Below are 13,942 nucleotides of genomic sequence, written 5' to 3'. Positions count from 1 at the left end.
GTAACAATTTATGGCACAGTGTTAATTACTTATGCTACAACACCAACTTCTGTTTCAAAAATAGGTTTAACTGTTATTGAATTCAAAACAAGATACCACCAACACATACATACATTCTATAACTCAAATAGAAAATTCACTTTCTGAATATATATGGTCCTCAAAGTCCCAAAATATCCCCTACATTATTCATTGGAAAATCCAACGATCTCTTCACAACCATACCAAGAAACAACAAGCATTACCAACTTTGTATATGTTTGCGTAAATACATATAGACACACACAAGTGCATGTAGACATGAGTAAAATGTATATGGAAGTGCAAATATCTATGTACATATATACATATTATATATATATATATATATATATATATATATATATTATATATATATATATATATATACATATATATATATATATATATATAGGGTCATCCTATAAATAATGTGTTTTTTTCATATTGCTTTTATTTTTCAAAATTAGGATAAAGTTCTTTTTTAATCTAAAATATACTCTCCATTTTCTACAATGCTCTTCCATCTATCTGGTAGACTTGCAAAGCCCCTCTTCCAAAATTCACTTGTCCGTGATGAAAAATACCCCTCCAGTACTGTTCTGACTATGTCTAGAGACTTCAAATCATCATTTAATGTCTCTTTCCCATGTTGGCATGGATTGGAAAGTTTGATAGGATCCAGCAAGCTGCAAGTTCTAGTATTACCATTGGCATGATTTCTACAACTGGATGCCCTTCCTAATGCCAACCACTTTGGAAAGTAGTGCCATGGATATGGGAGTGATTGAGGGCTGAGAGTTAAGAGAATGAGATATGGCAAATACCTGACAAAGTATAAACAATGCTTTTAGAACATCATTTTTGCAGTGGTGGGCTATTTTCTGTACATTTTCAGTGTTTATTGTACCTGTGCACCTTCCACACACACAAACTATTTTCCCAGTTAACCATCCTCTGATATTGCTGCACCCCTTATGTGTCCATAGCTTGCACCAAGTACATCTTATGGAGTTTCTACCAACACTTTTCCTACAGATCGAGCAGGGTCATCTACCTGAAGGAATTTGTGATTTGCCTACTCTCCTACTTACTAAGACTTTAGTTTTTGCTAGATTAACTCTAAGGTCCTTTGATTTTAGACCTTGCCGCCATGCCTGAAATTTCTAATCTGGTTCAGGTAGTGATTTGGCTATAAGTATAAGGTCATCAGTGTAGAGGAGTTCCTATGGGTAACCTGTCTTAAATTCCTTTGTTATTGCTCAGAGGACATTGATGAACAAGAGTGTGCTGAGAACTGATCTTTGGTGAACCTCTACTTGTACCCTGAATTCCTCGTTATACTCATTGCTAACCTTCACCTTACTGACAGCATCCCCGTACATGGCTTGTACAGCTCTCACCAACCACTCAACTATCCCTAGCTTCTGCATTGACCACTAGATAATGGAGCAGGGACTGTCCATGGCTTTCACCATTTCGACAAAAGTCAGGTACAGGGGCTTATTTTTGGCTAGATATTTCTCCTGCAGTTACCTAACTATGAATACAGCATCAGTTGTGCTTCTACCTGGCACAAATCCAAATGGCATCTCATCTATGCTAATTCTCTCCCTAATTAATTGGGTTAGGACCCTCTCCGTGACTTTCATTGCCTGGTCCAGCAGTTTGATGCTTCTGTAATTATTCCTGTCCAAAGTGTCACTTTTGCCTTTGTAGCAGATGACTATGATGCTGCTACACCAATCATTGGATATGACTTCATGCATGTGTATGCATGTGAGTGTGTATACACACACCTATATAGATATACATATATATATATATATATATATATGTATACACACACACACACGCACACACACACACACACACACACACACACACACACACACACACACAGATACTCAACTTATTATACCTATGGTGATGTAATTGATTATTCTTATATATCTTAGTGATTTCATTTGATCATATATTGATTATTACTAAATATTCATCTGCACTTTGATGTTTCCGTTATATTGTATTGTAGGGTTTTGTATTAATTTTATTAACATGTTACTTTTAGGATGTCTATATATCATTTGCTTTATAGTGTTTTTGTTTATAGAATACTGCATCATTTATGTTTTTATGTATTCCTGACACATTTCATAAATGCTTTGTATCTAAATATTTTGTTGATATATTTGTGTATAGACATTGCTTATATGCACAAGGAGTAGGTGTGTATATGTCAATAAACATCTGATATTCTATGCATATAATTGTTTATATATCTACATCAATGTCTAAATGTCTCACTGTGTGGTGGGGGGGCATATGCATATGTATATATTTTCATGTATGATGATGTGTGTGTATGCTTATGTGTAAGTATGTATGTAAGGTTGAGGAAAAGATCCACAAGTCAATTTTAAAATCACCTACCAGCGAAAAGAAAACTAGAAGTGGTAGAATTGTACATTTTCCCAAAAAACTTTCTCAGTTTGTTTGAATATATTCCTCATGGACTTTTATATTCCTGGAATTTTTTTATAAAAAAGATTTTATAATTTTTCTCCAGAGAAATTGTATTGAACTACGATCCCCTGCACAAAGTATGTCCTGTAATTGATTTACTCTTTAATAAATATATAACTGTATCTACCTGGGGAAAATCTCAGTGTAGATGAAGCCATGATAGGCTATAAGGGCAGAGTACATTTTCGGCACTACATACCTGCCAAACCTACTAAATGGCAGATCAAGGTATGGGAAGTTTGTGAATCAGGTTTTAGCAGAAAATCTTTCCCTTGTAAGAACTTACATGTGCAGTACTGTTATGGGAAACCGTAAAGGTTTATCCCATGAAACGAAAACAAAATTTAAAAAAAGAAGGGACATTTTACACTTGCAACAAGAAAATTTATTAGCTACTGCTTTCAAAGACAAAACAGATTTTATTCCTGTCTTCTAATGAACAACCTAGTGTTGGTGCTGAGGGGAAACCCCTAGTGAATATTTGTTATAACAAATATATGGGTGGGGTTGATAAATCTGACCAATATCGGGCATATTACACAGTTGGTCGACCTAAGAAGAAATGGTGGAGATACATTTTGTGGTTTTTAGTTAATTTAACTGTAGTAAATTCATATATTGTATATGTAAAAAGCCACAAGGTACCTCTGCCACCAAAAGACTATGACCATTTGAAATTTCGAGTTGACATCACATCTCAATTACATAAGGGCTTTTCTTCTAGAAAGCACAGAACTGGGAGAAATTGCAAAATTAACTGAGGTGGATATCAACAGAGAAAATATTGATTTTCATAAAGTCGAAAAAATAAATGGAAGAAAAAAAGTTTGCAGACTGTGTTCGCTGCAAAAAAAGAAAAACTGCAAAAGGGGATCAGATTGAGACTTCATATATGTGTATTCCTTTTGGAAAGTGCCCTTGTGTAAAGGGTGCTTTGGGCAGTTTCATGACAAAAATATGTCATAACTATATTATTTTGTTTATTCCTTTTCATTTTATTATAAATAATATTTGAAAGTGAAAAATACATATTAATTTTCAGTAGGTTACACACCTGTATTCACCTTTGTCTCACCTGTTAATGAGCTTTTTTTATTAGATGCATTCTGTAACGTAAATGAATTCATTAAATTGTATAAGAGTACATAGCCAATGATATATTGACTAGTAAAAGAGTTTTGTACTTTATTCTCAATGAAAACATTTGAATGAAATATAGAAAAATAAAATCTTGAACTGATTACACCTGTATTTTAATTCAAATTAATGTACCTCATCTTGAAAAATGTAAAATTGTTGGCAGTTGACATCTGGGATAATTTTAGTAACAAATCAAACAGGTAAGATGTATTAAGAGTATGAATTTTAGTGTTTATTCATAATGTTATTGTTTTTACACCTTTTAATTAAATTTACCTGCCCATAAAAGTCAAATTTAATCAGAATGATCAGCTAAAATTCTGTAACTATAAACCACTGGCATACAAGCCCCCATTTACAAAATTTCAAATCTGTATGTAAAAAATTAACAAAGTTACAAGCAAATATTGTGGACACCCCACTTGAACCTGAATAAACCAAAATTAATGTGAACAGATAAGCATTACATTTGACAAATTAATCTGAACACTAAAGGGTTAAATGAACGTAAATAAACTAATTTAGTAAATAATTTCTCTTTCTTCATTTTCTTCAACCTGTTAATGAAATTTATTTCTGCAACTATGAAACTTATAGCGATGAAAAAGAGCGAGCTTATTTATCTTCAACATACATGCACATTCAGCATCTTGGTGAGTATAATTCATCACAGCCTTTGCACAGCCAGAGTTAAGATTTATGTCTAGTGATAATACTTATAATTAAGTGACAGGTTTATCACCATAGATTCCTACTCAATAAACATCTATATTTATTATCTTTTCCAAGTCAATACCATTATAAACCAGATAATCAACATTGTTATAAATTGGTGACCAACAGACATGGACTTCGAATTCTATTGGGGAGAATAATCACCATATAAGTTAGATAAATCACTGTTATACATCCAATGTATCTCAAATATTGTTTTGATCACACCTGGAAGCTTTTCATCAGAAGTTTACTTAATCAGTGCTAATTTGGGGCTCAACAAAAAACTAAAAATTATGCCAACAACAGAAACTTCTACATGGTTCCTTAATCTGCTTGAAATCATCATTTTCCATCCATCCTTTCACATTCAATTGTGTTATCAAAGGAAACATGCAGTGAATAATGTAATCCTAAATACACACTACCTAGAAAATGCCTTTTATCACAGGTCTGCTCAATCAGGACTAATCTGAGGTAAAACAAAGACATTCTAAAAATTATCTCTTTTAATCAATAATCTTGAAAGGACAAACACCAAAATTAGTTTGAATAGTAAGTGGAATCAAATCAGTGAGACACTGAACTATATATAAAGTGAGTATAATAAAACAACTTAAAATAAGTATATGTTAAGGGTAAAAAAAGCATTAGTTCAATGATTATTATTTTAATTATTTCTGCAAATGTGGGAAACAAGTTTAGACATGTTCCAGTCTCATTAGACCTTTCCAGCAAACGTACAGATTTCTCTGTACATATCAAAATAGAAATTAAAAAAATTACTAAATAGTTGTACAATATTATACATAAGCCATAAAAAATTAGCATATTTGAAAATTTAAATTACTTAAGTTCATTATTCAGAGATTTATAAAGCCTTTATAATGTTACCTCTCTCTCACCATGTAATAATAACTTTGTAACTTACCACTTAGCTGCAGATCATAATCACCCACAGAGATAACATTTCTTTGATTGCCATCCAATAGCTGAGGCTGGGCACTAGCTACAGTATCGGTCATCATTTTCCGAGCAACAGCTTGTTGTGGGGGAGGTGTGTTCAAATCTTTCACTGTTATTTTCAAGTTATGTATTGAGTGAAGGACATTGTTGGGATCTCGAATATGAGCTGGAAGATGAAAATAGAGTATGTTAAAGAATAATACTGGTTTCTTTATCATATGCACAAGATTGATTTTGGTTTTTGTATAGAATTGTAAGTATTCTAGTCCCAGATATATTACTGGTACATATATTTGCACCTGCATGATTTAAACTCAGAAAAATGAGATATTGAATTTGATACAATAAGATATTTAGTTTTAAGTAATTTTATTATAGCAATCTCCATTGATCATCTACTTCACATAGATATTGATTTCTTCGCACTAGACACATCAGTATATTAGAGATAGGGTCATAATAAAAAATACTAATCCACCAATTATATTACTTGTCTTAAACACATAGCTCATGAGGCAGATGTTCACTTTATTGTTGCCAAAAAAATTACTTTTGCCAGAAAAAGCACAATTAGGCTAATATTAAAAATAAGTATATGACTTAAACATTACATATGTAATAAAATTTATGAAGACTACAATGCTTCAAAATATCTATTAATGTAAAATAAAACATTTCCAGCATATTCAAAGTACTGACATTGTCTGAGATAACCTAAATATTGAGAAGAACGTAACTAAATTTGATTGTTGCCTACAACCAAATAAATCCCTGGAAACAGAAGATGAATTCAAAAATTGTGAAATTAATGTAACAAAAGCTAATTCACAATATGAAGTGGTTGAAAACATTTTCCATATCATTGTTTTCAATACATACAATTCCAAAACAAGTGGGTTAATAAAATTTCCAATACTTAAATCTAATATTTTTACATATCTGTAAGAGGTGAATTTTTTAAACATGAAAATGGTTTACAGAACATAATCTAAAATATTAAAAACATAAATAACCTAGTTTCAGCAGTTAACCAGTCAAATACAAACTAAGGAAACAAAATTCACGAACTTATTCAGTATTATAATCATGATGTCTACAGTCTTAATATCACAAAGTATGAGAAAGGCATAGTGACATATGTCTACCCAAGGAATTCATTGGCATTTTATCAACTCCAAAATTTGCTTTAAGAACTTGAAACAAATTTTATGTTTTAGAATAAATAAAAACAAAAATAAATATTATTATTGTAGATGTCTCCAAATTCAAATTGGATAATAAATCAATAATATTACAATACTGATAAACTAAAGAATAAAGGTTACTGAAAAAGCTTCAAGTTTGTAATATTTCTTCACTAATTCTCCATTAGAATTTTGTTTCATAAGATAGTAAGATGATGAAAGGTGGTAGTAATTATATCCATTATAGTTCTTCTGAAACTGGTAAGATTGATATACAGGTTGCATTCCAGAAGGTTGAAACTTATTTTTAGGAGAGGCAGTCATAATTGTCCTAGATTATTGTAATTTTAGTATATCATTACTATACATCTAAGAAGCTGACCTACCAACTTTTGTTATTCCAGATTGAAGGAGATGGTTGTAACAGCACTTTGAACACACTCTACTAAACACACTCTAGTCATAGCTGACTAGTTTTCAGAATACAGTCAGGACATTTTGAAGCTTACTATGCTATAAAGTTTTGTGCTAAATTGGACAAAAACATTACAGAAGCTATGAAATGTTCCAGCCTACTTATGGATTAACTTATTTACTGGCACAAGAAGTCCAAAAATGGTAGAGAGGGAGTGAAACAATGAGGTGTGAGAAGGAAAGAGATATCAAAACATTAGAGCTGATTGAGAAAATTCGCAATTTTCTGGATGAAAACTGTCTTGTATCTATGAAGACAATAACCATATAATTTGGAGTTGGTATGACAACTATACACAGAATTATTCATAAATATCTGACCATGCGTAAAATTTGGCCAAGTATGTTCCCAGGCTGCTTAGTTATGAGCATCCTGGTAACAATCTATTTGTCAGAGATGGTCATAAAGACTGTTCCTCATCCTCCCTACAATCAGAGCCTTGCTTCCTGTAACTTTTGGTTGTTCCCCAAACTAAAGGAGAACTTGAGGAGCTGTCATTTCAAAAATGAAGGAGGCCTGAGACAAGGGTCCTGGGTACTTTTACTTTGAAGGACTTCTATGGGGCCTTCTCAAAGTGGCCGGAATACACAAGTGGGTTAAAATCAGGGTATCATTTTTTGACAGAGATTAGAATTTTGTACTTCTTTGATTTTAATAAATCTCCTGAAAAATATCAGCTGTAACATCTGCAGGTCAGTCTCAAGGAAAAATGTGGGTGCTCCAAAGGTTTACAATTCTACGAAGGAAGGATTGAAAAAAAATATCTTGTGTATAGGGTCTATGATATGAGACAGTAAAAGTAATGGGTGGGTGAAAGACAAGAGAGAACAGATGAAAGAGTGTGCAGCAACTAGTTCAGAGAAGCAGTTATTGTAGTAGTAATAAAGAAAAGGATCAATGTATTGGTAAATAGTTAAAGTGTATTAGTGAGTGAATTGTTTGTTAGTTAAATAGCCTACTTTTGGATGTGACCTAGTTTTGTGATATACAGCACTACCCACTCAGATGTAAGTGGTACTCTAGTGTTCTTACTTCAGCTTCATAGAGGGTTAACAACTGATCATGTCTAGTCTGAGGTATTTAGATTGAATGTGGTGCCTTTGCCTACATGATCAAGAAGGCATAGCTGTGTGGTAAGAAGTCTGCTTCCCAACCATTTGGTCCTGAGTTCAGTTCTGTTGCATGCTATCTTGAGCAAGTGTCTTCTACTGCAATCCCAGGCTGACCAAAGCCTTGTGAGTGATCTGGCAGATGGAAACTGAAAGAAACTCATTGTGTGTATCCGTGTTACTGTCTTCACTTTGACATTGTATGATAATTGTAAACAAATATCACCATCATGTTAGTGATATCCATTTCCAATCTTGCATGAAAACATGTCTGGTCATGAGCAAATATTACGTTACTTAAATTTGTAAGGGTTGGCAACAGGAAGGGCATCTGACCATAAAAAATTTGCCTCAACAAATTCTGTCCAACCCATGTAAGCATGGGAAAATGGTTACTAAAACAATGATGGTGAAACAGTATACAACACCAAGTTGGTCATTCATACAATGAAGGAATAGTGTATATCAGAGACAATAGTATATGGCTCAGGGAAAAATCTACTGACACTCTACACAAGTGTTCTCTAAACAGGAAACATCTAATCCAAAAAAATGAAAGATGTGTGTAGACAACAAACAAGCAACATAGCTAGATAGTTCTCATGCTAAACCTAGTGAAATGCTTTGCAAATATTAATTGCTTCTCCACACTATCATGTTGCATTTCTCATTAGCAGTTTATAACTAATGCTCAATCAAACCAACTTAGCATCAATGAACTTGGCTTATCTCTCAAATGAATATTATATATCCAACCAACAAATCTGCTTTATCTTATTTCTTTCCCCATTTTCATAGGTCTGTCATCTATTTTATCTAACTTTCAAAATTATATGACTATTTTCTATAAGGTAATTAATTCTTTCAGCACACAAAACAGAAAAAGAAAAGAAAAAGAAATTTCATAAACCTTTTTCTTTTACTGTGAACTTGAGTGAATATCGACCAACAAGTCCAATACATCATTGATTATTATCATTGAAATTAGCAATTACAAACAAGATATAATCTTTCAATTTGAAGTGTTTATTCTGTTAAACAGCAAAAGAAAATTCCATATCAATTATCATCATCATCTTTTAATACCTGTCTTCCATACTGGCATGGGTTGGACCCTTTGACCAGGGCTGGCAAGCTGGAGGGCTGCACCAGTTTTCAGTCTGATGCCCTTCCTAATGCCTGCCACTTTACAGAGTGTGCTGAATGCTATTTATGTGGCACCAGCGCAGGTGCTTTTATGTGACACCGGCATGGGTGCTTTTACCTGATGCTGGTATGGGAACTATTACGTGGTACCAGCACAGGATTCTTGCAGACCAATCCTCTTCAGCAGGCAGAGCAGCATTAACACTTCTGCTGTGGAGGACGGGTCTTCTTGAGTACAGTAAGGCACCAGATATTTCAATCCTTTGTCATATCCTCCATAAGGTTCAGTGTCCTAGGATCATCCTTCAGTACTTCATCTCATGTCTTTCTGGGTCTCCCTCTTCCAGGAGTTCCATCTATTTTGAGTAATTGATACTTCTTTATGAAGCTATCAACATCCATCTGTATCACATGACCAAGCCAGCAGAGTCTTCTCTCTTGCACACTGCATCCAATTCCTCTCATACCTAACTTTTCTCTCAACACACTAGCAGTTGCACATGAATGCTAACATTACTCATCCAGTGGAGGATACTAACCTCAGTCCTCTCCAATCTTCACATGTCCTTTGCATTCAGGGCCCAAATCTCGTTCGTATACATGCATCATACAATCTTCCTTTCATTTGGAGAAAGAGATCTTGAATTGCCAACAGAGATAAAAGCTCCCTGAATTTTCTCCATCCTATACTTACTCTAGCTACTACACTTTCAGTACATCCTCCCCAACAACTAATTTGATCCTCTAGGACCTCTGGGACATTTGAGAAAAATCAAGCTGGTTAAACTCATTGGGTTGTTAAATAACTGACACTCTTAAATGATTTCTTTTCACCGATTCCTAAAATGGATTGACTAAAAACACTCACTGTGTACTTTAATTAAAATATCTTTTCACTAATGTTCTGAGATCAGCTGAAACATTTCTCATTTATTTTAGACAGAAAAATGCTAAATAAATTCAAAGCAGTTAAACAGCAAATTAGAGGTCATAAAACTGTTACCTACAGTACTAGCATTCACAATTCATGTGCCATTTTGGAAACATTATAAATAGTTATCAAATACATGTGAATGCAATGACATATTTAAATGAAATGGATTACAATGAGTACTGAATAACATAAACAGAGAAAGTTATACTATTAATAATTAAGTTTAAAGACTTTTATCTATTATCTGCAAAAAGAAATGAAATAAATAATTGTGTTTAATAAACTACACAAAGATAGAAACAACTTGAAAATTTAAAGTAAAACAATTTTGCTTTTAGAATATCCACCCAAAAATTTGGGTAGTTGTTTGGAACTCATGATTCTTAGTTCAAAATGTCAGTACTTTCAGCATTCAGACAACACTACTGTTCTTGAATGTGGTAAAAATAATATGAAATCAAACTAATTTACTAATATAATTAAATTGTTTTCTATCATTATAACTACTTCCAAAAATTTAGTGGTTTTACTTTTTTCATTATGGTTTAAAAAAGGGTCTGAACCCACAACCTTCACAGATTCTCTGAGACACTGGTGAGATCAATACAGTTTTTATGTTCAACCTGAGCATCTGAAAGTCAATATCTGCAAGAAAAAAAGTGAGCAGTGAGGGAATTCCATAAACTTAGAGTTCTGGAGAGCAAGAGCTATAAAAACTGTTGAATCAAGGACTAGGGGTAGTGGAGAGAACTGGATATGTTGGGTTGAAATGGTATGCAACTAGCTATTTCAAAATGCAGAGGCTGTCATAACAGACATGGAATATGCAAACAGAAGAGAAAGCATGTATGTGAGCCACAATTTGTACTGTGTATTGGTGGGTGAGTCTTTCAGGTGCAAACTAGAACAGTTGTGTGAAGTAGCATCACTGTTCCAGATATAAGACCAGTAAGAGGAGTTTTATATAAGGTTAGCAAACTGATCATAAATTAAGTATTTTCTGGCTCTGAAAAGAAAGCTAATATTTGGCATGTAGTTTTAGCTGCATTACATTATATGGAGTCACCAGAAAGAAAACCAGAGATTGTGTAAGAATTTTCAGGGTTTTAGTTAAGACTACAACAAACAAAATACAAGATTATTTCCTAGATATGAAATAGTGACTGTGACTTTGGTTTGCTGAAAGTAACTGGTGATCTTTATCAGAAAATATGGTGGGAGTATGGTGATTTTACTCAGACTGACAATCTAGATCTACAAAGTTTGCATGCATTGCAATACACATCTACCTAAGGACTTAAATTTACTAACATTTGAATTCATGACCAACCAAATATTCTATCCAATCCTTGATGCCTATAAAATGATTACAATAATTTTTTCTTGTTAATTTGTAACCATATTTCTAATGAAATCACAGTAATTTTAAAAATAATTTTGAAGTATTTAGTAAAATAACGAACTTTGTCATTAAGCTGGCATTTAGAACTTACCAAAAATTTTTTTTTAATGATGATGGAATACTTAAATTTAGATACAAACTTTTAAAACATGAGGTCTCAAGCAGGGTTTTATTCACTTCTCAGAATAAAAATTGCCTAAAAATTACCTTTGTATTAGAACTGCTTTCATATTTTTCTATCTGTCTAATTTACATTATTCCTTCCTATGTCTTTTATTCTTTGTGTCATTTAAATTATTTGATTAACATCAAAAAGTCAATCTGACATTTTATATTTATGATTATTTCCTATATTAGCACAAAGTATATAAATTTGCATGTTAACCACTCCAATTTTTTTTTTTAGCTATTTTTGTCAGCACCTGTTGAAATATGTTAACTTACTCTATTCAGACAAAGACAATTTATTTTTAAAGCTTATACATCTATTTGTTCATATGACAACATATTTTTGATTATATTGACTTTGGAAGGATGTCTTATAAAAGTATATTGCAAGTAAAATCTACACTACAAAATATCAAACTAAATTCTGCTTTGCATTGTCTCAGACTGATAAACTTAATTCTGATCAAGGGATTTAGTCCTATTCAAATCCTTTTTCTCTTAAGCAGTTTTGTCAGTATAACAGCTGACATTCAAATATTTGTCTATCTCCACACTATCACAGGAATAGTGACTATGTGAAAAAGATGTTTTGTCAATTAATTTCAAGATTATAAGTTCAGACTTTTCTTCAGTCATTCTGTAGTGCCTCAGTAACTTCACTTAGATTGTCTCTTTCATCATCATCACCATTTAATGTCCAATTATTCTTGCTTGTATGGGTCAGATGGAATTTGCTGAGGCAGACTTTCTATGGCCAGACACCCTTTCAGTTGTCAATCCTCATTTGTTTCCAAGCAAGGTAACATTTGCCCATAGCTACAAGTCTTTCAGGGAGAACTGGAAGCAAACAAATTCACTTGCATGATAATGCTCATTTACAACCATTACATGGTACACAGGCAAGGATACACACAAACACACACATACATACAATATATATATATATACACACACACACACACAGGGGTTGGACGAAATAATGGAAACACCTAGCATCATAATTTTGAAATAGCTATGAAATCGTCAAAAGGTTGTTTATTTTTGTTTTTCATTTATTATTAGTGTTGCTTAATATGTTTTGCTAAAATTGCTGTTTCTTTTCAGATATCATCAGAAAAAGGTAATTAAAATTCATTAAAATGACAGATCTATCGGGCTTTCAAAGAGGTCAAATTGTTGGTGCTCATATGGCAGGTGCTAGCTTAACGAAAACAACTGAAATATATGGTGTATCAAGAAGTACTGTCTCAAAAATAATGACAGCCTTTGAGAAAGAGGGAAACACCTTATCGAAACAAAACTCTGGAAGAAAACCAAAACTTTCTGATAGGAACCGTCGGACTCTTAAGCAAATTGTTAGAAGGGATCACAAAAGTACAGCTTCCAAAATTACTGCAGACCTTAATAACCACCTCGAGAACCCAGTTTCCACAAAAACTGTTTGCCGAGAGCTGCACAAAGCCAAATTTCATGAGAGGGCTGCAATCAGAAAACCACTATTTTCAAAAACAAACATTGCAAAGCATTTAGAGTGGAGTAAAATCCTACAGAATTGGTCGCTAGAGAAGTAGAAGAATGTTATTTTCTCAGACGAGTCATCCTTTACCTTATTTCCAATCACCAGCTGAATATACATGTGGAGACAGCCAAAAAAAGCATTTGACCCAGACTGCCTTCTTCCAACTGTTAAACATGGAGGAGGATCTGTGATAATCGAGTGGGGGGGGGGCTATATCTTGGAAATCCGCCGGCCCAATGGCTTTCCTTCATGGCAGAATTAATAGTCAAGACTATTTAAGCATTTTATCTTATCAAATTCATCCTATGGTTATGGAACTGTTTCTGGAGAGAAACGCAATCTTTCAAGATGATAATGCACCAATTCACACAGCTAAGTTGTTACTGAATGGCATGAGGAGCATTCTAGTCAAGTTGAACATCTTATCTGGTCACCACAGTCCCCAGATCTTAATATTATTGAACATTTATGGTGCATTTTAGAAAAACAACTAAGGAGTAGATATCCTCCACCATCATCACAACAAGAACTGGAGACTGTTTTAGCTGAAGAATGGACAAACATTCCTTTGGAAACAATTCAAATTTTGTACAAGTCCATACCTCGTGGAATTCAAGCTATAACTACTGCCAAAGGTGATC

General features: G+C 33.3%; 1 protein-coding gene across 1 annotated transcript in view; it reads right to left on the bottom strand.

Annotated features, from left to right (window-relative positions):
• Window positions 1-13,942, bottom strand: part of LOC106869306 (trafficking protein particle complex subunit 8) — a 115,640-nt gene that overhangs the window by 86,376 nt on the left and 15,322 nt on the right. Inside the window, exon 2 of the mRNA XM_052971467.1 lies at window positions 5,330-5,530. Coding sequence (XP_052827427.1) covers window positions 5,330-5,530 — 201 coding nt within the window. The remainder of the gene's footprint in view (window positions 1-5,329; window positions 5,531-13,942) is intronic.

This window comes from Octopus bimaculoides, chromosome 1 (genome assembly GCF_001194135.2).
Source record: "Octopus bimaculoides isolate UCB-OBI-ISO-001 chromosome 1, ASM119413v2, whole genome shotgun sequence".
Taxonomy (NCBI): domain Eukaryota; kingdom Metazoa; phylum Mollusca; class Cephalopoda; order Octopoda; family Octopodidae; genus Octopus; species Octopus bimaculoides.
The sequence above is the reverse complement of the archived record's forward strand: the minus strand, read 5'-3'. Positions and strand labels throughout refer to the sequence as shown.